Source organism: Eptatretus burgeri, chromosome 1 (assembly GCF_056783735.1).
Source record: "Eptatretus burgeri isolate ZD-2024b chromosome 1, Ebu_testis_v1, whole genome shotgun sequence".
In the NCBI taxonomy this organism is placed as follows: Eukaryota; Metazoa; Chordata; class Myxini; order Myxiniformes; family Myxinidae; genus Eptatretus; species Eptatretus burgeri.
The window spans coordinates 126,066,583-126,092,004 of NC_140961.1; the positions used below are offsets into that span (position 1 = coordinate 126,066,583).

The following is a 25,422-nucleotide window of genomic DNA, read 5'->3' on the forward strand; positions in this document are numbered from 1 at the left end:
ATGATCATGAGAAAGGTGAGGGATGAGCCCAGAACTACACGGCAGGACCAGGTCAATAACCTGAAGAGAGCTGGGACCACAGTATCAAAGAAAACCATAACTAACACACTACGCAGTCATGGATTAAAATCTTACAGCGCACGCAAGGTCCCTCTGCTCAAGCCAGCGCATGTCCAGGCCCGTCTGAAGTTTGCCAATGACCATCTGGATGATCCAGAGGAGGAATGGGAGAAGGTCATGTGGTCTGATGAGACCAAAATAGAGTTTTTTGGTTTGAACTCCACTCGCCGTGTTTGGAGGAAGAAGAAGGATGAGTACAACCCCAAGAACACCATCCCAACCGTGAAGCATGGAGGTGGAAACATCATTATTTGGGGATGCTTTTCTGCAAATGGGACAGGACGACTGCACCGTATTGAGGGGAGGATGGATGGGGAAATGTATCACGAGATCTTGGCCAACAACCTCCTTCCCTCAACAAGAGCATTGAAGATGGGGCATGGCTGGGTCTTCCAGCATGACAACGACCCGAAACACATGGCCAGGGCAACTAAGAAGCGGCTCCGTAAGAAGCATCTCAAGGTCCTGGAGTGGCCTTGCCAGTCTCCAGACCTGAATACAATAGTAAATCTTTGGAGGGAGCTGAAAGTCTGTGTTGCCCAGCGACAGCCCTGAAACCTGAAGGATCTGGAGTAGATCTGTATGGAGGAGTGTGCCAAAATCCCTGCTGCAGTCTGTGTAAACCTGGTTAAGAACTACAGGAAAGGTCTGATCTCTGTAATTGCAAACAAAGGTTTCTGTACAAAATATTAAATTCAGTTTTTCTGATGTATCAAATACTTATTTCATGCAATAAAATGCAAATTAATTATTGAAAAATCATACAATGTGATTTTCAAGATTTTTATTTTAGATTCCGTCTTTCACAGTTGAAGTGTACCTTTGATAAAAATTACAGACCTCTACGTGCTTTGTAAGTGGGAAAACCTGCAAAATGGGCAGTGTATCAAATACTTGTTCTCCCCACTGTATATATATATATATATATATATATATATATATATATATATATATATATATATATATATATATATATATATATATATATATATATATATATATATAAAACATTTCCAGGGTGGGGCATTTATATCTGACCGTTTTATTATCCTTATAACCATTTTGTTTCTAAACCAAATTAAATAAAATTTCTATACAACATAGGCACATACTTGATGTTTTAAAAATCAATTTTGATTCTTCATTTATTAAAAATTACATCAGACAAATGGGCCCCTTTCGATTTCGTGCATTCACGACAGCTGATCATTATATTGTTCATTACCACAAGCAATGTCTCTTGATCAATTGAGCGGATGGTTGCAGTGATGTTTGCCTTCAATGCATCGATCGATGTTGGATGTTCCTTATAAACTTTGTCCTTCAGAAATCCCCAAAGGAAGAAATCTGGTGGAGTTACTTCTGCCAAATCAGAGTGTGCCTCATCTGTCATGATGACCTTGTTTGTGAAATTGGCATGCTCATTGCATTAAAAAAAAAAATGCTCATTGCATTTGATGTGCTCCATCATTAAAAATGTTCAAGTATTATCTATAAAACAAAGAAAACAATTAGTTATGCCAAGACTGCTTCCAGCTAGGAAGATTACAAATGTGTCAGATATAAATACCACACCCTGCATATATGCACATTTATGTGTGTGTATGTATGTGTGTATATATATATATATATATATATATATATATATATATATATATATATATATATATATATATATATATATATATATATATATATATATATATATATATATATCCTCTTCTTCTTCTTCTTTCGGCTGCTCCCGTTAGGGGTCGCCACAGCTGATCATCTGTATGATCTGCATAGTGATTTGGCGCATGTTTTACGCCGGATGTCTTTCCTGACGCAACCCTGGTCGCCTCTTATGACACAGCGATCTGGTACACCTATTTTAACCGGGGTATACACCGGCCCAGTACACTGGTACTCATTTTGCCGACCTCAGAAGGATGACAGGCTGAGTCAACCCCCTGGTGTATTAATTCAGTGGCCCATTGGGGCTTGAACTCAGGACCTTTTGGATCCCAAGCCGCTGCCCTAACCACTGCGCCAACACCAGGCTCATATGTATGTATGTATATGTATATATGTATATATGTATACATATATATATATATATATATATATATATATATATATATATATATATATATATATATATATATATATATATATATATATATACAAACATACATAAAGTATATGTTGAGTCATAAGTCATATCCAATGGAAATTTTTTATCTCTTGTTTATGTAGTTTATGTTTCGGATAACTGCTTGAAGTGGCTCTTCCCTTGAGGTATAAACTATCAGAAGAAGTGGAACATTTGTGGGGATATTTCAAGGTATGTGTACATAAAGGATGCCCAAAAACTTAGGAAGAGCGCAAAACCAAGCGATAACACATGACAAAAAAAAATCATGCACCCAACAGAACCAAACTCCTCTCTCTTATCCAAATACAAGCACACCATAAAAACAAACAATCCAGACATATCCTCCCTGACTCCATTTCACCAGAATGTATGATCCAGGAAGCAGCCCAGATGATCATACACAACTTACTTATAATACACGACAGAAATCTAACTAAATAAGATAATTAAGTGTCGAGCATTAAGACTCAATGAGATTAAATTCTTCATTATTTGCAAACAAAATGACAATCCAAACAGGCAACAAACTCCACCACACTTTGCACTCCACTATCGATATATAATTAGCTGACTAAACATCATCAATGATAAATTAACGAAAGGTAAAACATTGAGCTGACGAAACACCAACAACAAAAAATACTAACAAAATGCTTCTTCTTTTACTGTGGATAGCACAAGGTGTGGCACGATTTTTCTGTGTATAGCATCATTAGCTAAGGGAGCGATTGTGCCGCTAATGCGGTGTCCTCTTTCAGTTAGGGCAGGAATTTGTCATTTCTTCATGGTGCCAGCAATATCTCGCCTAATGTTTGTGTAGGACACCATAGGATCTTTAACGTTCACCAACTTATGCCGGCAGACGGGACGTCCAGATTTACATCCATCTGAGGGATGCGCAGCTCCGGCGCATGCTGCCATACCTGACCTGACCTGAGCGATGGCACACACATTGATGATTCACCTTCACTGCAAAACAACAAAGTGAGAGTTTATAGCTGGGCTGAGATTCAAATCCAGGATACACAAGACAGCTTTAGAAAATGCTGGAAACGGTGCAATCAGATTAACATCCTCTGCAAAGGATGATGCAGTCATTGATGAAACACCCGGCCTACAAAGCACCAGGATGAAAGTTTCTCATCAGACTGGGAATTTAATCCAAATTTGAAATCGCTGAAGTGAGCATTCCTTTTCTGAGATATCATTCATGTCAACCCAAAAAAATTAATTTAAATAAAACAGCAAATGAGTGATGGACTAAGTGCTGCCTACAAGTTGTTTAATCTTCATTAATAACTGACATCTTAACTACCATTCATATTTTCAGCGTTTTTTTTTTTTCTCTGACAATTTATCTTTGTGAATGGTATAACATTTCAGGGTATCTTTGAAACCTATTCAAGATGGGTGATTCTGAAACAAGAAGGTACAAGGAACTCCATCACAGGAGGATATTTGGCCTATTACAACTGTGCTTTATGAACAACATAACACTTAAATCTTGCAGTTTATTTACACTATTTTATTAGTTGGGGGTGATGGAGGCGATAAGAAGGAGTGGTGAGAACAGTGAGAAGGCAAGCACAGATATATCGCAAGGGCTTTTTGGGGGGGGTGGGGGGGGGGTTGAGGGATGAAGGGGTCTTTATGGTGAGGAATAAACAATAATAGCACATTAACCATTTGTGCAGACCCTCTCACAGACATCACAATTACTACACAAGTATAAAATCACCCACCCATCCATTCATAAGCCACCAAGAAAATACAAGGAACAAATAATACAAGTCCTTATTTTAATACCTTTCTTCCTCTTTAATACCTTCCTCTTCCAATTTCTGTCAGTTTTGATGTTATAAAATGAATAGGAAACTATTACTGATGTAATGGAATCGCAAGACAAGACGTACCGTGTCTTCGTGTCATTTTTACTTACGCACTTTTGAGATACAACTATGCATGCCCCAAGCAGCAAGGGTGTGTCACATCATAACAGTGTGCATCTCCAGGTAAACAAGTCAGCTTAACCAAGCTGTTAGGTGGAGTGTAACGTCGTGGTTTGGCAAAAATTACAAACAAGTCCATACATTTAGAATCCATTGATGTGCAAAGTTACTTGATGAGATAATAAGGAGAGGCAGGTTTGAGCAAACTCCTGATTTTGAGCGAAAACAAATTGTGGTCAATTACATCTTTGGGGCATTGTTGGTCCATGTAAATAAAAACTTGGCAATGATTTGAGGGAAACAGCAATACTCATAAACTCATAATATTTTACATTACAACTTAATTCCCATTGTGGTAAGAGATGTATAAACAATGTTGAAATGTGAAATTGATAAATGTCAGTGAAGCCACATTATGTATTAAATGTTACACTGTTGTCATATTATTTGTTTTATTATTTATTTAGTCTTTTTCATCCACCGTTTATCACCTGTCGTGACAGCAGCTTTCATGGCACCGCTTTGCTTTCCTTGACCCTTGACAGCCACCAGGTAGCGCGTCCCTGAGGCAAGTCCCTCCACCTTTGCTTCTCGCTTCACACCCGGGACAAGCAAACGGCCAACCTCACCACCCTCCGTCGCCTGCCAGGTCACCTGCACACCACAAACCTTTTACAACCACCTCTTTAAACAACAATATGACTTTCATCTGTGCATGTCTATAGAAATGCAGTTATCCTAAGTAATGGCAAGATAGATCGGATGTTAAAATATGCCACTGCATATGCTGCATACAGAGTATGTCATTGAGACAACATGAAGTCAAAAATTAACTTTAGCCTGAAATAGTGTGCAGGTATGACTTACTGCTGTCAGGATAGACTTTTATATACAATATTGAGGTTCATAGAAGTTCAAAGTGATGTAGAACAAGCTGAATACCATGAATGCTCCTGACGCTGAATGAAAGCTGATTACCAAATGATGTTGATACTTGGGCAGCCGATTACCAGACAATATAAAAAATAAGAATGAATACCATGAATGATCGGGTGTCAAATAAAAGCCGATTACGAAATGATGTTGATAATACTTACATAGCCGATTACCAAACATAACAAGGTGGTGACTAAGCGCGACCCCCACCCCTTGTATGTCATGACGTCAATTTCTTCCATAAAATAAACGTAAATACAAATTCCTATCGGCTTGACTACACAATGTAAGATGACATTGCAGTTAAAGATGACAGAAACAGAAATCTATCCGTATCTTAATGAAGACACGTCCAAACAAAGACGCGTCCTTTGTGTGTGACTGTTTCAATAAACGGTGAAGACGGACTGACCACGTGCCTGGTCATGGCCTAAATCTATGATTGACAGGAGCTCTGAAGCGCTCGAGCTGTGATTGCCTAATGTTCTCGTAGACGGTCTGATGACGCTTCTGCAGACCTCGGTACAACGCTGTCTGTCGGTCCTTTGAAGTTAATTGCTACAATCAGAGCAGTCCAATCACAGCGAAGACGTTCATGTGAGGAGGATGAGGAGAAAATAATTTGAAAACCCCTCCTATCGACAGAGTCAAACGTCGGGGTCACATGGGCTGAGGAAACCAATCACAGCAATGACGTAAATGTGATGAGGATGAGGAGGAGGAGAAAAAACAATTTGAAAAGCCCTCCTATTGACAGAGTCAAACGTCAGGGTACAAAGCCAAGGCTTGGACAGTGCTCAATAAGATGAATATTATATGGAAATTAAATCTTGAGAGAAAACTTCAGGTGAAATTCTTCTGTGTAACGGGAGAGAGTACGGTTCTATATGGTGCAGAGAGTTGGACACAAACAAGGGAAGGGGAGGGAGGGAAAATTGTGATTGAACAGTCTCTGGAAGGCAGTTCCACATACAGGAGAAAAGAGGAAAAGCAAGAGTGGTCAGCGGAAAGCCTGCATTTTTGAAGTTTAACAGGGAGAGTTTTTCTGGAGGAACACATGTGTTGCTTGAGGGGCCGGGGGAGTTGCGGGGGACTGAGAGATCAGAGGGAGTTATACCGGAAGAAAAACAGTAAAAACAGAGAGGTCACTGACCTGTCTGCAATGTGAGAGTAACAGGTCTAAACAGGCAACAGGCCTGACAAAAATTCAACAACAACAACAAAGGCACATTTGGCAAACATCAAAAAAGCAACTGGTCTGCAATGGGAGAGACTTTGCAGGTTTGTTGTTGTCATGGTTAAAGGAATTTCAAATACCAATACCCTTTATACACCGACCCATACATTTTGAATTATTTTGGAGAATAAAAAGTATTTAGGTACTGTATCTTTGCCAAATTCCAAATTCTTGCTCCTAATTTGTATTCTTGGCTTGGAATATGATAAAATCAGCTTTCCCATTGAGGATGCCATCATTAAACCACTTTGCTAATGATCCCCATTAGTTGATCACAACATCCCCAATTCATCAATATTATTTAAAAATGAAAAAAACACACTGTGCCATTGATTTTAGGTTTCAATTCAGATTTGCCATTGCCCTGCCAGAAATACGAAGAGGAATGTCAAACAACTTCTGGCAGAGCAGGCAGTCAATAGATGCATCCAAGCTCAATACACGCATCCAAGTTGAATTTTACGCATTAAACTCTGGTGGCATTTCCGACCAATTTCTGTTTCACGTGCTTCTCATCTTTCAAAATCTCACCATTAAGCAGGCAATAAAGCTGCATGTCCCACGATGCCCCCACATGCAATCCACTTCTTCAGTGTGACTTTTTAGCAAAAACGAAGATGGTTTTTTTTAAATGGTAATTAATTGTAGACTCACCCCATTTTGACCTACTGTGGTTGTCAAGGTAACCACAAGTCGGTGGCACATGCCAACACAATAATGCTTTACTGCTTAAAAGCCCTGAATACTAAAATCGACCACAGGTCACTCCTCGGTAAATAAAAACACAATATGAAATTCTGAGCGAATATGAAGCACCTCTTCGATTCAAGTCTTCATCACACCAGCATGCCAATTTCATCCATTCAGTTGTTCACAGATTCATGAATCAAAGGATGAATGTATGCATCCAATAGTAATTGAATGTTTGAAATAATGAATGTTGGATGATGGATAAATGTAATGGAAAAATTAAAATAAAACATGAATAATTAGCTCAAGATGACATGCAATTAACTTGAAAAAGAAATATTAAGTTATTAACTCAAAATAAATAAAATTAAGAACTCAAGAAACTTGTGATCATCGTTAAATTCATAACCTCTTGAGAAAACTACAACAACACTAAGTAAAAGTGACTCAAGAAAATAGACTAAATTGCAACACAATTGATTTGAGAAACAAACATATTTCGTCTTTACTGCTTTATCTGTTTCACTACGACATCAAGTAATGGTCATAACAAAAGACACAAAATATATGGTCCCAAAATACACTTCTAGCTTCACCGACTGAGTTCTAAATTACTTAACAACATTAAAATAATGGAAGCAAAATTTCTGAGAGTAACAATAACATCCCTCGACCTTCAAAATTAAACTCCAAATTCAGTTGTGTTTTTTCTTTTCTTTTCTTTCTTTCCTCTGTTCCTATCCCACAGGAATTGGTCAGCTTGACTTTCCTCTCCAGTGGTTAAGAGACTTGCTCGCAGACACAACAATTGATGTTCAAAGTTAATTCACAATTTGGTGAGAGCACGGGTCCAAAAATGAAATTGAGAAATGTAATCTGGATTTGCTGAAACCCTGCATTAAAACACTTGGTTATTACATTCCTAATGACTTGCATGCCAGAAGAAAGAGAGAGAGGTTCAAAGAAAGAACTTGGCTGATCAACTTTATCCCATATTGGTATCTGGCCTTAAAGGTCTGCTTCAGGGGATCATGCAAGTGTTTAATAAGGCACAAAATTACTACAAATTACACTTCTTACCTTGTGGAAGAAGGTAAGATCATGCAAAACACTAGAATGTGGAAATAACTAAATGAGATCTTGTCATGTCATCGAAGGCAGACAGCGTCAAATATCGAAATTAGCCAAAGTTGGCAAAATGGCACAAAGAGAAGTCTTGGTAATCAGAAATGCAAAGTAATTATAAACAACAACAAAACCAAAGGTGTATTGGAGAACAACTGCCTAAGTAGGAATAGTGGAGGGGAAAATACATGAATAATTCCACACAAGAAGCCACAGACTGCTTGTGTGTGAAGAAAAAAAAAAAAAAAACGTTGAGGCAAATCTGAAGATGACCTTGAATATTCCTCACAAAAAAATTGTGCAAGCAGCACTATGGGCCAATGTTTATCAACAATACAGAATACATCTGAACACTGACCTTAACTGCTCCTTGAGAAAGAAGAAGCTTATCAGTTATCACCAATTGTCATAACATATTCAATTTTTTGGCTAATCACTGCACTAGTACTACGTACTGGCTGCGTTTAATACAACCAAAGATGGAACATATTTTATGAAAGCGCTGCATACTTTCAGGAAAAAATGCAGAGGGGTAAGTCAACAAGGGAGCATTCAGGGACATCAGCATAAGCACTTTTCATAAGCAGAGCTCTCGACTTTTTGGACAAAGAAAAAAATGGAAAAGGTAGATCACGATGAAGAGACATAAACGGTCTTTCACACTCTTACAAAGAGACATGTATTTCAAAGTCATAGGAGAAGCGATTAGAGTTCCTTTTTATCGAGAAGTAATGTCGGATATGTGAAAATCTACAACCATCACAACTTCTTTTCACAACATTACAGTTTTTTACTTATCAGTATTTGAAGATATAACCCAAATTGTACCTTTTTTCTCATTTACTGAGCAATGTTACACCTGCTTGAACCTACCTCAAAATGTTTTGGGATGTCAAAGTCACGTCCAGGTGTCCAAGCAAGTTCAAAACCATTCTTCCAAACATCCAGAACATACAAACGGCCCCTTGCCGCCTTTGCAGATGAAGGTCGAGCATCAGCCTGTGGTCCATGACGACCGACCTTAGTTTCTCCACTCGAAATGTGATCCTTGCATAACTCAGTACGCACAGTGATGTTCGTTAAAGTTATGCGCTCTTCATGTTGACTTTTAAGAGTTTTGGGGGATTCCGCTACAGAAAGGAAAAACAAGAGAAACAAATAAATATAAATATAAATAAATAAATATATATACATATATATATATATATATATATATATATATATATATATATATATATATATATATATATATATATATATATATATATATATATGTAATGGGTTTTTACAGCTAAAAAGGCAATGCCTGGTTCAGGTGCAGTCTGCAGTGAGCAGAATCTGTATCAATTCGTGGTGGGTTAACCAGACAACCTTTTTAGCAATGCCATCCCATCACTTGAGAATCAATCCATGGATGTGTTTCTTGCTCACTGGTATTATGAGACATCCATTTCAAAGAAAAAAGGTTTTAAAAAATCAAGTGTTGTAACAAAACTGAAGACGTGCACCTCGGTGCCATGGCCAAAGTGAACAGTTCACAAAGCTTGTCAAGCTGGTGTGAACATGCAGTGATGTAATTCAGCTCAAAGGCTGAGTACATGGTCAAACAAACACATCACCCTAGCCTACAGCTGGCCAGAATGTATGGTCAAACAAGCACGTCGATCCCAGCCCACAGGGCCAGAATGCATGATCATACAATAACTTTGGAAACCACTGCCATCCATCAGACAGAGAGGATTCTCCTCGGGAATTGAGCTGACAAACTATACCATAAGGCATAAGTAGCAAATAGTGCCTCTTTAATGTATGGTTACCATGAAACGTTGTCTCATGCCAGCAATGTTGCAAGGGTTCTGACCAATAAGGGGTACCTGCCATGCATCCACCCTATGCATTACACAGGATGCATCACACAGTCTACATGTTGACTGATATTGACATTACATGTGCGACATGTTTTGAACCTCAGTTTTGTACATTTCTGTCCACATTGTCGCTGATGATTCTCCAATCAGTGAGGGAACTGATCCGGTGTCTGAGGGGGTGTGCAGCATTGGGATTCTGATGTATCTACTACTTGTAAATATTTTGCAGCTGCAGAGGAACTTGGGTAGACTTTTAAACAGCAAAGGGCTTACCTTGGCTAGCCTTTCATGGTTGCTTGAGGCAGCTTTCTTTGGCAAGAAGAGCAAGGTAGGAATTAATTTATAGATAATACTAGCCACCCGTGGTAATCGATGAGGAGAGAGTTGAATTGTTATTCCCTACATTCACAGGTGAGAAATGTGGGGGGGGGGGGGCGGTCTTTGTTAAATCATATATATATATATATATATATATATATATATATATATATATATATATATATATATATATATATATATATATATATATATATATATATATATCGAGTTGCAGTTCTGGAAAGCCAGCACTCCTCGAAGGCAATAGCACCCAACATGTCGCAATCCTATGACAGATATCTCATTAGTATTCGTTTAATTAGCCCTTTCCATATATCTAATGGATAAATGGGACAAGATGCATTGCATAGGGCTTTTAGTTCCATCTTCAGTCCCTTATTCTTTCATTTATTTTACTTCCTTTTATTTCACACAAAATCACGCAAGCGTGCACGTAAGACCAGTAACGCAATATGCGGAGCATCAAGAAGGTGCAGAAATCCAGCTCATTTGCTACGCTCACCATTTCCTGTTCAAACGACGTGCCATAAACCAACTGATGCCTCACCTCAGACCCTCAGTATGCTCACCACAACGCTACAATGCTCACCACGATCACTGTAAATGCCTTGTAAAAATCCCCACAACAACCTATGCCCAAACTCTTCATCACAAACTCCATAAAAATGGCCAACCACTTCAACCACTCCCAACATTTCAACACCTAGACCACAAATACCACGGCGCTTCATCTATCTCAAAATAGCCACTACGCACCACCCCAACCACAGTTAGCTCTTTGGATGCTCACCAGTCTCTGACGATGCCAGGCGAATGAATGACATTGTGAGCCGGGGTGTTTCGGCATGCAACGTAACTTGAGACGCAAACGTGTGCTGTGGTTTGTTCATTGACATCCAGGTAGCTCCGGTGTTCCACGAAATAACAACGCTCAAACGAAGTTCAGCATGCGTTCATGGCCGGAGAGCACTCACAAAAACCCTTGGTCGATGATAATTGTGGAGCTGTGTCGCATGGCCAGGCTCGGGGGCAACAAGCCCTTTTTTGCTCAGGAGTCTGGTGGGGTGGTGCGGGGTGATGGCTTTGCGCCAATGGGGGAGCTTGGAAATGCCTACAGGGTCTTGTGATCTGCTTTCTGACTCCCTCCTTCAGCCCGGGCTCTATAAGAGAGAGCAAATCAGACTCAATCTCTCTCTTTCATCCAGCCTCCAGGCAGAATCTCTTCAAAGCCTTTACTGAGCCGAGCGTCACCTGAGCTGAGGCGGCAGCGCTAGCAGTGACTGAGCGTGCTGGGGTCATTTCTGGGTCAGCCCCACTCGGCTTCGGCTGCGTTCCATAGCCAATATTCATTACTACTCTCAGACTTCCTCACACGTCGCCGTTAAGCTTTATCTCGGCATATATTCTCCATCTGTGCCTCGTCCACGAAGAGCATGACCAATATGCACTTTACACATCTTCCTCTTGCATCACGCTGCACCACATTTTTGCACATCCCATTCATGCACTATAGACACCCCAGTTTTCTTCCCTCTTCCCCCCTTCCTAAGCAATTGGGTTGTGTAGGTCCATCGACCGCACCAGTTACAATGAGGTTGCCTACACCTCAACTGCTTCTCCTCTTTCTAAGTGTGTGTGTGTGTGTGTGTGTGTGTGTGTGTGTGTGTGTGTGTGTGTGTGTGTGTGTGTGTGTGTGTGTGTGTGTGTGTGTGTGTGTGTGTGTGTGTGTGTGAGAGAGAGTTGTTGCCTGTAACATGTGTAACATAAGTAAGATTGTAGAAGTTAATATCGGGGTAACTCTGCACTGTCTCTCTTTCATGAATAATTGCATTTTATTTTTCTGTACCCACAAATTGCGTGCTTTCCCCTGGTGTGCATTTTATGAATAAACCCATTACTGTGCCACATCAGTTTCCTCGCCTTGCTGTAATTATTAGCCGTTACATACTTGGCACCTCCACTCGGCTGCATCTCACACGTTAAGTTTAATGCAAGAATGCATCGAGGGCATGTGTCCCGAATTGACCAGCCGTCCACAGATAAGGTATCACGGGAAGTAGTGGAACCCTGCCTGGATTGGCTGTGCCAATTGGTATTCGCACTTGCCTTGCAACCTGCCGATGCATGGAGTTGGCTGTGCCCAGCGGCCTCACGACCGGTCATTTGAGAGACACCCGAGCACTTCCACTTGTGGCGAGCCTTGAACCCTAAGTCCGCAACAATATATATGGACTCTCTTTAAATTAGAGTGACTTCTGCTACTTGGCAGGTAACACATCCACCCTCCCCCCTTTGAACAACTGGTTGCGTTCCTGGTAACAGTCAATTGTTAAAATTCCCTTTGCAAAAAAAAAACAATTCTCCACGAGGTCCTCCAACACCACAATTCAATGACCTGCATCCAGCAATGTACCGGATTTATGTCCACAATGCCCCGTGTGTCACAGCTCAATCTTAAATTGTTATTCATGATCCTTGTTACCAGTATCTTTGGCATCTTAATGAATCATGACAAAAAGGTAACACTCCTTAAATGAACGTTTAATTTCGGTTCAGCTTTGTGTGGAGTGATGCCTTCATTTGTTCCATTTCAACGTACTCCTCGGTAATTTATTTGTTCTCAGGGAGTTAATTTTATTTCTCCTTCTCATGTTTGCTTGAACGACTATTTATACATGAATAACTATAATACCATGCTTCCACTCCTTGTTAACTTCCTCTTCACCATGATTTTCGGAACCAGCCATTGAGACCAAAAGAAAGGCAAATTTCAAGAGAATGTCAATACAAGAGTGAACACAGTTTAAGAAAATGACAGTATGGCCAGTTTTAAGCATACTTAGCTGTGTCCATCCCAGTTGTGATTGTGTGGATGATGATAAAAGGAAGAACAATACAGAGATTGAGCAGTAATCAAGGAAAAGCATGTTCGCAGAAACAGAATAAGTCAATCCCTTTTTTCAGAAACATGTCTCAAAATAATAAACTGATTAGCAGTCACATTTATCTTGTGACAAATGTTCAACTTCCACACGACTGAACTTTTATTCTACTGCTGGACTAGTTTATTGAGATCGAAACACTTCACCAGTGTGATGAGTGAATTATATGTAACAGTAGCATTTTCGAAGGCTATTTGATGCAGTTATTCATTTGCAAAGCACACTACTAGGTAGATTTTCTGCTCTCGTGTTTTGCACAAATAAATAAATGAGCATTTTTTTTTTTTTGCTGTTCTGCATCCCCAAAGCCTGATGGTCATTTTCCGAGACTATTTAATTTTCTCACTTGTCCAATTTTGCATCTGAACTAACTTCTTACCCGTCCTGATGCTCGTAACAGCTGGGTCACTGTGGCTGCCTCCAGGTCCGATAGTCTGCAAACTGAAGCTGTAGTCAGTGCTGGGTCTTAGGTGGGAAATTCCCACTGTGACCGCATCAATTGGCAGCTCAAGCTTCCGAAGATCTCCATGCAGACCCATAATTTCGAGAAGCAGCTTATTACCATTGTTTTTATCATCACCATGGACTCCAGGCCAACCGACCACAGAAGCATTATGTCTCTGCCACGTAAGGCCCACAAAAGTGTCGCTGACATCAACAACACGTAGTTTTATTGGTGGATTCAGCACTGCAAAGATATGAGAATAAGTAAACAAGAGTGGGCATTGTTGTCACTGGAAATAAGCAAAGAAATCAACTTCCCATTTAAAGGTTGTACAAATACCAACTACAATTTGTTTTAGGGTGCACACCACAAAAAAAAACATATCTTTGAATGAAGACTCATTGTTTTTCAAAACTCTACCTTTTAACTTTTGCATTACGTATGTGATTACATTACGTATGTCAAAAGTACCTTGAAAGCTAAGGTTCTTGATGCAAAGTAATGGTATAGCTCCACCATAAAATAACTAATAGTTGACTTTTTACGAACATTGTCTTTCAGGTGAGCAGACAACATGCTTGTCTGAGATGGGAAGTGAGAGATTGAGTCACTTTAATGAACGGTTGAAACTTTATTTCTAAAATTTCTTTCCAAAACATTTGCCTCCTCCTCTTTCCTTGGTAGGCTGCAAAAGGCTGTGGGTAGCATCACTGGCTGAGGACACAGCTGTTCCGCTGATGCAATGCCCCTATTACGAGTACAGTGGTACTCATTTCGCTGACCGTGGAAGGATGAGAGATTGAGTCAACCCCACCTGGTGTTAATTTGATGATCATCAGGGGCTCAAACTCAGGATTCTAAGATTCCAAGCCAGCCACCCTAACCACTAAGCCAACACCAGGTTAAAAACTTTGCCATTAATCTGTGAAAGGAATTGAGGCAGTTTCCATTCAAAAGACTTTTGAACACACACACACACACACACACACACACACACACACACACACACACACACACACACACACACGCACACACACACACACACACACACACACACACACACACACACACACACACACACACATATACATGTGTGTGTGCGTGTTTGTTTTTTTAAAACGAAAGGAACACACTGACCCTAGATGTGACGTGACATTGAAGTCATGCACATAAATTAAGCCGACACCACCTCCAAACGAGAATGGCGTCCATGTGGCACTCAGGTCTTTGCAGACTGAGGTTTGTGCCTTTATGGTCACAAATAAATGAAAGCAGAGCTGCTGATCCAGATCTCTTCCTCATTATGGGCTCGTCAGGACAACATACTGAAATCCATTATTTGTGACCATAATATGCTTATTAATAAATACAAATCGAACACCCTAACTTGACGAGGCAACAGGACACAGATTGAGTCCCCTCACAGCACTTGCTGCATGAACTGTGAGCAACAAGTGTCGTCTGCCACACACACACACACACACACACACACACACACACACACACACACACACACACACACACACACACACACACACACACACACACACACACACACACACACACACACACACACACACACACACACACACACACACACACACACACACACACACACACACACACACACACACACACACACACACACACACACGAGCCTGGTGTTGGCTCAGTGGTTAGGGTGGTGGCTTGGGATCCTAGGGTCCTGAGTTCAAGCCCCGTTGGTCGCTGAATGAATACACCAGAGGGTTGACTCAGCCTGTCATCCTTCTGAGGTCAGCAAAATGAGTACCAGTTCCAATGTGTGTACTGGTAGAGGGGCACTGCATCAGCGACACAGTCGCGCTTCAAGAAATGATAGCTACCCTGGCAGCTAAGCTGCCATATGACCACCACCACTAGTGCGTGCTTGGCCAATTTCGACCATTTTTTGGTGAATCAGCAGATTGGAGTCAGTGTGATTACTGACTACAGTACATTCTGTGTACAACCCAAAAACCTGGGGTAGCTTTCCCTGAAAAACAACTTTTCATTGATCTCGATGTTTCAAGGAAACGTGCACAAACATTAATCTTTACAAACAGCTGCGTGTGATGGGTGGAAAAAAAATTGGCACAGTAATTTATAAAACACATTAATCGGCAAACGGCTGGGAAATGAGTTGTCATCAAATATATTTTGCATTGAAACTCACAAAGAGAAACATATAACTTTTGTAAAGCAAACCCGATAACCAAAGACTTCACAAACAGTCGCGAAGACAAAGGAGAACTTGATAAAACCTCCATAAGATACGGGATGAAACTTTGCCACCACGGCACCTGTAATAGGCATGGCATACCCAGACACCCAGAGAGTCTCTACAGATCCAAATCTGCCCATATGTACCACATCCATGTGTGCTGTACAGTTTACACGTATCTCTACCTTATATAGTATCTGCCGACTGTACATCCCGATCAGGAAATGAACTGTACCGCTATCAACTGTAGGGAACTCGGCAAGTGGCTCACTCACTCAAGCAAGCACTCCAATAAAACGCAAGCAATTCCCGATTGCCGTCGATAAACCCATGAACCCAGAAACGTCCAAGCAATGTCCAAATTGGACAAATGAACACTTTTTTGGCAGTCAAAACTGCTGCTACGTTCAGTTCTGGTGCTTAAATTTTGTAATCTGGCTTAGTTTAAGAGATCCTCAAGGTTGTGGCATGTGTTGTAATGAAAATAAATCCATGAATGCTGGCATCCATGAGCATTGCAATGTATCCAGTGATTCATAGGTATCAATAATAATATGAGGGAGGAGAGCAAAAAAACCTAAAACTGACGTTATTAAATCATTGCAGCCTGTTGCAAGCCAAGGCATGGTTGAGCAGGCCAAAAAACATGGCGGATTCAGATCCAAAGAATCGCCTAAAGACTCCATTGAGAGCGAGCTGGCCGAGGATACGCCCGGTAAAGGATATAATTCAATAAAGTCATTAATTATATTCCAAAGGGATGCTTCAATTCAGCCAAACACCCCATTTTCACTTATACACTCCCTTGGAGTTCCATGAGTATGCATTTGAAGTTTTTAGGCTGCAAGCTTTCATGGTTTTGGAGTTATGGAGGAGACACACTTATTAGTGTAAATGTATGTATGTATATATATGTATATATATATATATATATATATATATATATATATATATATATATATATATATATATATATATATATATATATATATATATATATATATATATATATATATATATATATATATATATATATATATATATATATATATATATATATATACCATATATATATATATACCATATATATATATACCATATATATATATATATATATATATATATATATATATATATATATATATATATATATATATATATATATATATATATATATATATATATATATATATATATATATATATATATATATATATATATATATATATATATATATATATATATATATATATATATATATATATATATATATATATATATATATATATATATATATATATATATATATATATATATATATATATATATATATATATATATATATATATATATATATATATATATATATATATATATATATACCATATATATATATATATATATATATATATATATATATATATATATATATATATATATATATATATATATATATATATATATATATATATATATATATATATATATATATATATATATATATATATATATATATATATATATATATATATATATATATATACCATATATATATATATATATATATATATATATATATATATATATATATATATATATATATATATATATATATATACCATATATATATATATATATATATATATATATATATATATATATATATATATATATATATATATATATATATATATATATATATATATATATATATATATATATATATATATATATATATATATATATACCATATATATATATATATATATATATATATATATATATATATATATATATATATATATATATATATATATATATATATATATATATATATATATATATATATATATATATATATATATATATATATATATATATATATATATATATATATATATATATATATATATATATATATATATATATATATATATATATATATATATATATATATATATATATACCATATATATATATATATATATATATATATATATATATATATATATATATATATATATATATATATATATATATATATATATATATATATATATATATATATATATATATATATATATATATATATATATATATATATATATATATATATATATACATATATATATATATATATATATATATATATATATATATATATATATATATATATATATATATATATATACATATATATATATATATATATATATATATATATATATATATATATATATATATATATATATATATATATATACATATATATATATATATATATACATATATATATATATATATATATATATATATATATATATATATATATATATATATATATATATATATATATATGTATATATATATATATGAATATATATATATATATACATATACATATATATATATATATATATATATATATATACATATATATATATATATACATATACATATATATATATATATATATACATATACATATATATATATATATATATATATATATATATATATATATATATATATATATATATATATATGGTATATATATATATATATATATATATATATATATATATATATATATATATATATATATATATATATATATATATATATATATATATATATATATATATATATATATATATATATATATATATATATATATGGTATATATATATATATATATATATATATATATATATATATATATATATATATATATATATATATATATATATATATATATATATATATATATATATATATATATACTTACATGTAAGGAAAATATTCCCTTCTCATGATATATCCTGATAAAATTAAAACAAAATAGATATGCATTTATTGCATGAGTGTGAGTTTCTCATTTCAGGAGCTATTTGAATGTCCTTCATATATTATAAACTTACTTTACTCAAAGAAGAAAATCAGCAGATACTTTTTAATCCACATGCCATGCATGTTATCACAGCGAACTACTTTGTAGTTGTCATTTTACACCTCAGGAGGTGTGTGTTTTGTTGGCTTTTGAATGTGAGGAAGGCTATTCACATGAAGCATGTGAACCACCTGCTCATTTTGTTTATAACATAGAAGCTGCTGTCCAGAGAGCAACCACACCCTTAGATAGGAAGCAGTGTAACACACATACGCGCGCGCGCACGCACGCACGCACGCACGCACACACACACACACACACACACACACACACACACACACACACACACACACACACACACACACACACACATTTTAAGGCCATTCTTCCCTGCTGTCCCATGACCCATTTTACTGTCCCATTTTAAGGTCCCATGATAGTCTTCAATCATGGTTCTCTTTTTGAGGCAATGTTTTTTCTTTATGGCCGGATGCCCTTCCTGCCACCAATCCTTTAGTCGCCTCTTACGACACGCAGGGATATGGTGTGCAGATTCTGAATCGGGGCACACACCGGGAATAGCAAGCAGTGTAACCGAGTGTGAATTTGTAATTCAGCAAGGGTGCCAACAATAACTTGCCCAACTCTCCTTGAAAGACATCATGGGATCTTTCACAACCCCTTGAAGGACACCACGAACCAACTAATGCTAGCAGAAGGGACACCCATTTTAATGTCTTCACAAAACACCACAAACACAATGATGCATCGCTGTACCTGCGATACACCAGGATGACAGTTTAAAGCAAGGTAGAGATTCCAACCCAGGCTAGAGAGCTTAGAGGTGAAATCTAAGGGAGGAGACAATCTGCGATCAAACATGGTCGCAAATGACATGGAGAACAGAAAAAAAAAATAGAGTATTTTGCACTGTAAAGCTTGTTTGGGTTTCTGTGAATATATCAACAAAATTGCCTCAAAGATTTTGACTTTTTTTTTTCCTTTTCATCTATACAATAAGGGAGCCGTTTGTGTGTCTGTGTCACCAGTTATCTCAGAGATGGCTGAACAGATGTTTGTCAAACTTTCAGAGGTTCATGTTTGAGCACCAAGGAGTGGTTTCGAAAAAAAATAAAAATTAGAAAATTTTGAAAAAAATAAATAAAGTTCGTTTTTTTGGTGTTTTTTTTTTAATTACTCTATAGTATCTAAGCCTTTATAGGTATGTGAAAGGTAATATTAAATTACCCCCAACCCCATTCCTTCGTGGGTGTAGGGAAGTATTTTAGGCCCCCACAAAAAATAGACTGGGCAATGCCGGGTACACCTCCAAGTACACGATGTAGGGTTCAATTTGGAGCTTATAAATATATTTCTTGCAGGAACAAAACGTGTCAGAAGATATCAATGTATTTTTATATGTACTTAAGCAATAAATGAACAAATCAAGAGAAAATGTCATTTTCACCTGGGGTCCCAGCATCATGAGAAAAGTACATAGATGAGCATAAGAAATGATTACTGCTACCATCTATTTAATGGGCCAAATTCGTGCCAATTTGTGGGGTCTGCAACGAAAAGTTTATGGCCTAAATCTTTCACATATGGGCTGGCCAGGCCTGACATTCCAGTGAAGATGACTTGGGCAGGAATCTGTCATTTGTTCAGGGTGCCAGTTAACTCTTTGCAAAAGACACCATTTATAGCTTTAACATCCATCAACTTACACCATCAGCCAGGACATCCACCATAATCTGTTCACAGACAGACGGTGGAATGGAACAGCAAAACAGAGTCATTCAAACTTCACGTAAATACTGCTAGCAGGGAGTGTGGACATTACTGACAAAGTCTTTGGAATTAACTCCAAATGTTCTTCATGATAATGCTCTTCGGTTACGCAAAATACAGTCAATGTCCTAGAAATAGGCTCCCGCTTTTGAATCATTGAAACTCAGAAAGCAATAAACATACCAACAATTTCTTCAAGAATATATATATATATATATATATATATATATATATATATATATATATATACACGTGTGTGTGTGTGTGTGTGTGTGTGTGTGTGTGTGTGTGTGTGTGTGTGTGTGTGTGTGTGTGTGTGTGTGTGTGTGTGTGTGTGTGTGTGTGTGTGTGTGTTAGAATGTAAAAGTTAATGCACATGAAAAAAATTAATATATAGTTAGATATGGTGCTTCATTAAATCAATAGGACTTTTGTAACGTCTTGGTGTGGGTCAACGTACCAGCAAGAGGTAACATACAAGGTGCACCATCTCGGCAAACACAGGTGTTTTCTTCACAGCGGTAATGTGGACCACAACCACCACGGCAACCCAGTTCACTTACTTGGTAATTACAGTTTGGCCAAGAGAAGCCAGCTTCACAGATACATTTTCCTTTCACACATGTTCCATGAATGCCACACCGTCCCAGACATCCTTGGTTCTTCTCTGCTACTATGGCACAGCCAGGGCCACTATAACCCACATCACACACACAGATGCCTTCAACACACTTCCCATTCAGTCCACAGCCCCCAGGGCATGCTTGATCTTCCTGCTTGCAGTCCTCTCCGGCAAAACCAGCATTGCATGTGCACTTTCCTGCAAAGCACTTTCTGTTTCCTTTACATCCACCAGGGCAGCTTGTTTGCTCGTCCATAATTGTTTTGCATTCTGATCCTGCGTACAAGGTTGGGAATGAAAAATGGAATTGAAATAAGTACAGTCGCTCTCCCTTCACAACATTATAAATTAATGATTTTGGAAATGTTAATAATAAACGTGTTAATAATGCAAATATTAAAAAAAAAAACCCCAAAAAAACAATCACAACCAAGTCCAGAAGGAGATGAGACGTATGAATTCATTTTATAAAGCATTCAAATATCACAAGGATAGTTATACATTTAAACAACTATACACCTTACCTTATCAAAATATTCATCTCAAATGAGTGGTATTTACATAACTCCTTTTGCACAACTTATCACTACCCACATGGGACAATCAAAGTTGGGTGTTATTGCCAAACTATAAAACACTGGAATGACAAATAACAATGTGACATAAATGCACCACCTTCTGTCATTTTACAATGGAATTTCATTTTATCATTTCTTTGTTGCTGGCTCAAAATGATTGCTGAAGGTTTGAAGTTTCACAAGCTTTGGAAAGGAAACAAACTTTTTGCAGTGTAGCGGCACACGCTGTAATGTGAGAAGTGAGAACAGCCACCTGTATTGAGTAGAATGAGGGGGTTTTTTTGAAGTGGGAACAGCCACCTCTATTGAGTAGAATGAGGGTTTTTTTTAAAAAAAAAGTGATTTAAGGCTCTTGGTGGAGCTTGTGCATAAATCATGCGCACGCAGGGAAAGGACATTAGTTGATCTCATTCTCTGCATCATGAGCCGGGGATTCAGAGGGGAACACTAACCGAGCAATGCGTTCCTCTCCTTGAAAGTTTTCTCCTTTTTTAACACAAGAATGATTGTTGTTTTTTTTTTTTGTTTTTTTTTCTTTTAGCAAAATCAAGTGTTAAAACTTGTTCAGAAAAGCAAAGTAACAGATATAATCTCAGTGATGAAATACTTTCAGAATTTCATTCTATCAGTGTTCCCACTTTTAACCTTAATGAAAGAAGGATGTTACACAGTTACACAGTTTATTAAGCACAGAAAAGGCCATTCAGCCCATCTCACCTGGTCAAATCTGCTTCTACGAAACTACTGATACTCCAGCAGTGCTTTCTAACACAAGTATGCTGTGTGATTGTGGCAGAGATTGGAGTGGAGGGGTGTGGGGAGGGAGGGTGGAAAGAAGGAAGGATAGGGTGAGGTAGGAAGAATTGGGTAGCATTGGAAAAAAGGAAAGAAAAACGAAAATGGAAAGAAAAACGTGGGGTTATTGGGGTGAGAGAGGAAGGGAAAAGTGGTGCAAAGCACAGCCCTTCATGATATTGGGAATATGTTTCTTTCAGTTTATGTGTGTTTATTTCTTGTTTGGGGGGTTTGGGGGTAGGGATAAGTGCACTTGAACAATAATTTATTGAACACAGATGACATGCTCACACTTGATCAGACCTACACGAGCAAGAATCGGAGCATCAAATATATGTGTACAAGAACAGTGGTTTCATTAAAACCCTAGAAAAAAATTAATCGTGGACTAACAGAGCATGACGCAAACAGTAGGTAGAAAAGAATGGTGTTAACTCGTAATGACAATGTTTGTGTCACACTAAAAGTAAGACATATGCAAGTCCAAGATGTGGGTTGTGTGGGTATTGTTGTCCTGCAATTGTTCAAACGACATGCTTTAAATAAGACTATACATTCAAAAGCTATTGAACAAAATCAAATGTGGACCAAACCAAAGCAGCAATGTCTCTACAGCTGTCCTCAAGACACGATTTGGGAATTTCAATCAAATTTCCTCAATCTAACGCATCAATATTTCATTATGACCACACTTATTGATGTCCAACATCCCAGGCAAAAACAGCATTCCTTTCCTGTTGTAATTCTCTGCAGACTACTGTTGTAGGACCTGTTACCAACTATAGTATATGAGAGTACAACTCTCATACACTATAGTTCCAACTGCAGCATTTTTGCCTGGGAAGGCATAACAAGTACACACAAAATTGTGCATCTCCACACACACAAAACCACACAGCACATGTGGAGTGTTCAAATAATCCCAAAACGAGGTTCCTACAATAGTCTAAACATGTCAAAAAAGTATATCAAGGTGTACATATAAATTAAAATTAATTAAGCATTTAAATAAATAAATAAATAAATTTAGGCATTTCCTTACTAATTATATCTACTTATTTATTGAAAGAAAATGTTGGCATGTGCTGCAAGATCGAATGCGATTGGGAACAGTTATCAGACAATTATCACACTCTCGCCATTAGGCACACGAGGCTGCGAGGCAATTCCATTGGCTATGGGGGTTACAATCCTTGATGGGTTGCTACTCTGATGAAATGTACTCGTCTGAGAGTGCATGGATTTGAAATTTGGGCAGGATACTGTCAAGAACTCACCCATTCTTTGCGAAGAATACTGTGGGATTTTTTTAACACCCACTAACTAATGCTAGAAGATGGGACAACCAGTTTATAGTCCTTCCAAGGGATGGCACACACATTGATGTCTAGCCCTGCCTGCCAAATATCAGGTGACTGTTTATAGCTGGGTCAAGATTCTAACCCAGGCTAGACAGTACAGAGGTGAGTACACATACCTCAAAATTATCCTACAAGCCATTCAGCAAACAAATGACGGGCAACTCAAATTACATATCTGCAGTAAGTGTTAATAAATATCAAAAATTCAGAAATAAATAATGCATGATTAAACTATATAAATCCACCAAAAAAACAATGTTCAAAAATTTAAGCAACACCTCTCAGCACATCTGTCCATCAAAGCAAGGCTCAGGTCTGACTTTTCAACCACTGAATGGTTTTCATCTGAATATTGCAGTAACCTGACTCTCCATTTGGAGGGTACTTAAGTGGTGTGAGATGCCTGCATAGTCCCAGATGAAGACCACATAGTGGTCGAAACATATTAGACTCGATGCTTGCCTTGCTGGACACCTGTGATAGTTGATAGTGCTAAGTATTTTCGAATATGGAACTTCTTGAGAACAACCACATTGTTTTTGTGAAAAGATTATGTTCAATGATGCAAAAAATTTGTTCATTTTCTTCCTGTGCTTTTGATTCAAATCAAGTCAACAAGTATAACTGCAGCTTTGTGGAAATTCATTTCACTGAAAAAGTACTATTTAACCCACACCTCTCTAAATTACAAGAAAAGAAAACATTTTAAGAAAAATGGAAAAACACAGAGGGATGAAATCTCAAAAAAAAACAACCAAACAAGGAAGGAATGACACAACATTTCAATGCCCTGCTTTCCTTCCTATAAGTCCCTGTCGTATAAGGACCTGAAAGTCCCTGTAGTGTCCATCTTGTTTACATCGTGTACCCCGCCCCATCCTTCTCCCTTGCACAGATCTTCTCATGTCTCTGTTCTCCAGTGGTTTTTTTTCCTTTCCTGCTCCCCTTGTTGTACGTTCTGTGCGTTAGCTCTCATAGCCTTGACAGTGGATAGAAAAAATAAATCTTCGAAGTCCAGAAAATGCTCAGAATAAAAGATATGGCTTTTAAATGCTTGTGACTTCACTCTACAGTCGTTTAACTGTCTATCATTGGATACACATTTGAATTGGCATCCACTGTTTTCCCCGTATCATCCCTCGATATGGAGCACCACTGTACTCCATGATATTTCCTATTGTGAGTGATTAAAAACTTCAGTGTCTTGTCGATGTTTTTACATATCCCAAGTTTACAAGGCAATACTGGTATGAATTTGTAATGACCAACCCCATAATATGGGAAAATGGTAATTAAATGAGTAGTAGTAGTAGTAGTAGTAGGTCAGGTTTTTGTCAGGTTCGATCTTTGTCAGG

At 37.2% G+C, this 25,422-nt stretch overlaps 1 protein-coding gene across 1 annotated transcript in view; it reads right to left on the minus strand.

Moving 5' to 3' along the window:
* Positions 1-25,422, minus strand: part of LOC147035364 (tenascin-like) — an 88,105-nt gene that overhangs the window by 50,125 nt on the left and 12,558 nt on the right. Inside the window, exons 3-6 of the mRNA XM_085897089.1 lie at positions 21,172-21,609; positions 13,723-14,031; positions 9,068-9,324; positions 4,698-4,860 (exon numbers count right to left, since the gene is read on the minus strand). Of these exons, the coding sequence (XP_085753215.1) occupies positions 4,698-4,860; positions 9,068-9,324; positions 13,723-14,031; positions 21,172-21,609 (1,167 nt within the window). The remainder of the gene's footprint in view (positions 1-4,697; positions 4,861-9,067; positions 9,325-13,722; positions 14,032-21,171; positions 21,610-25,422) is intronic.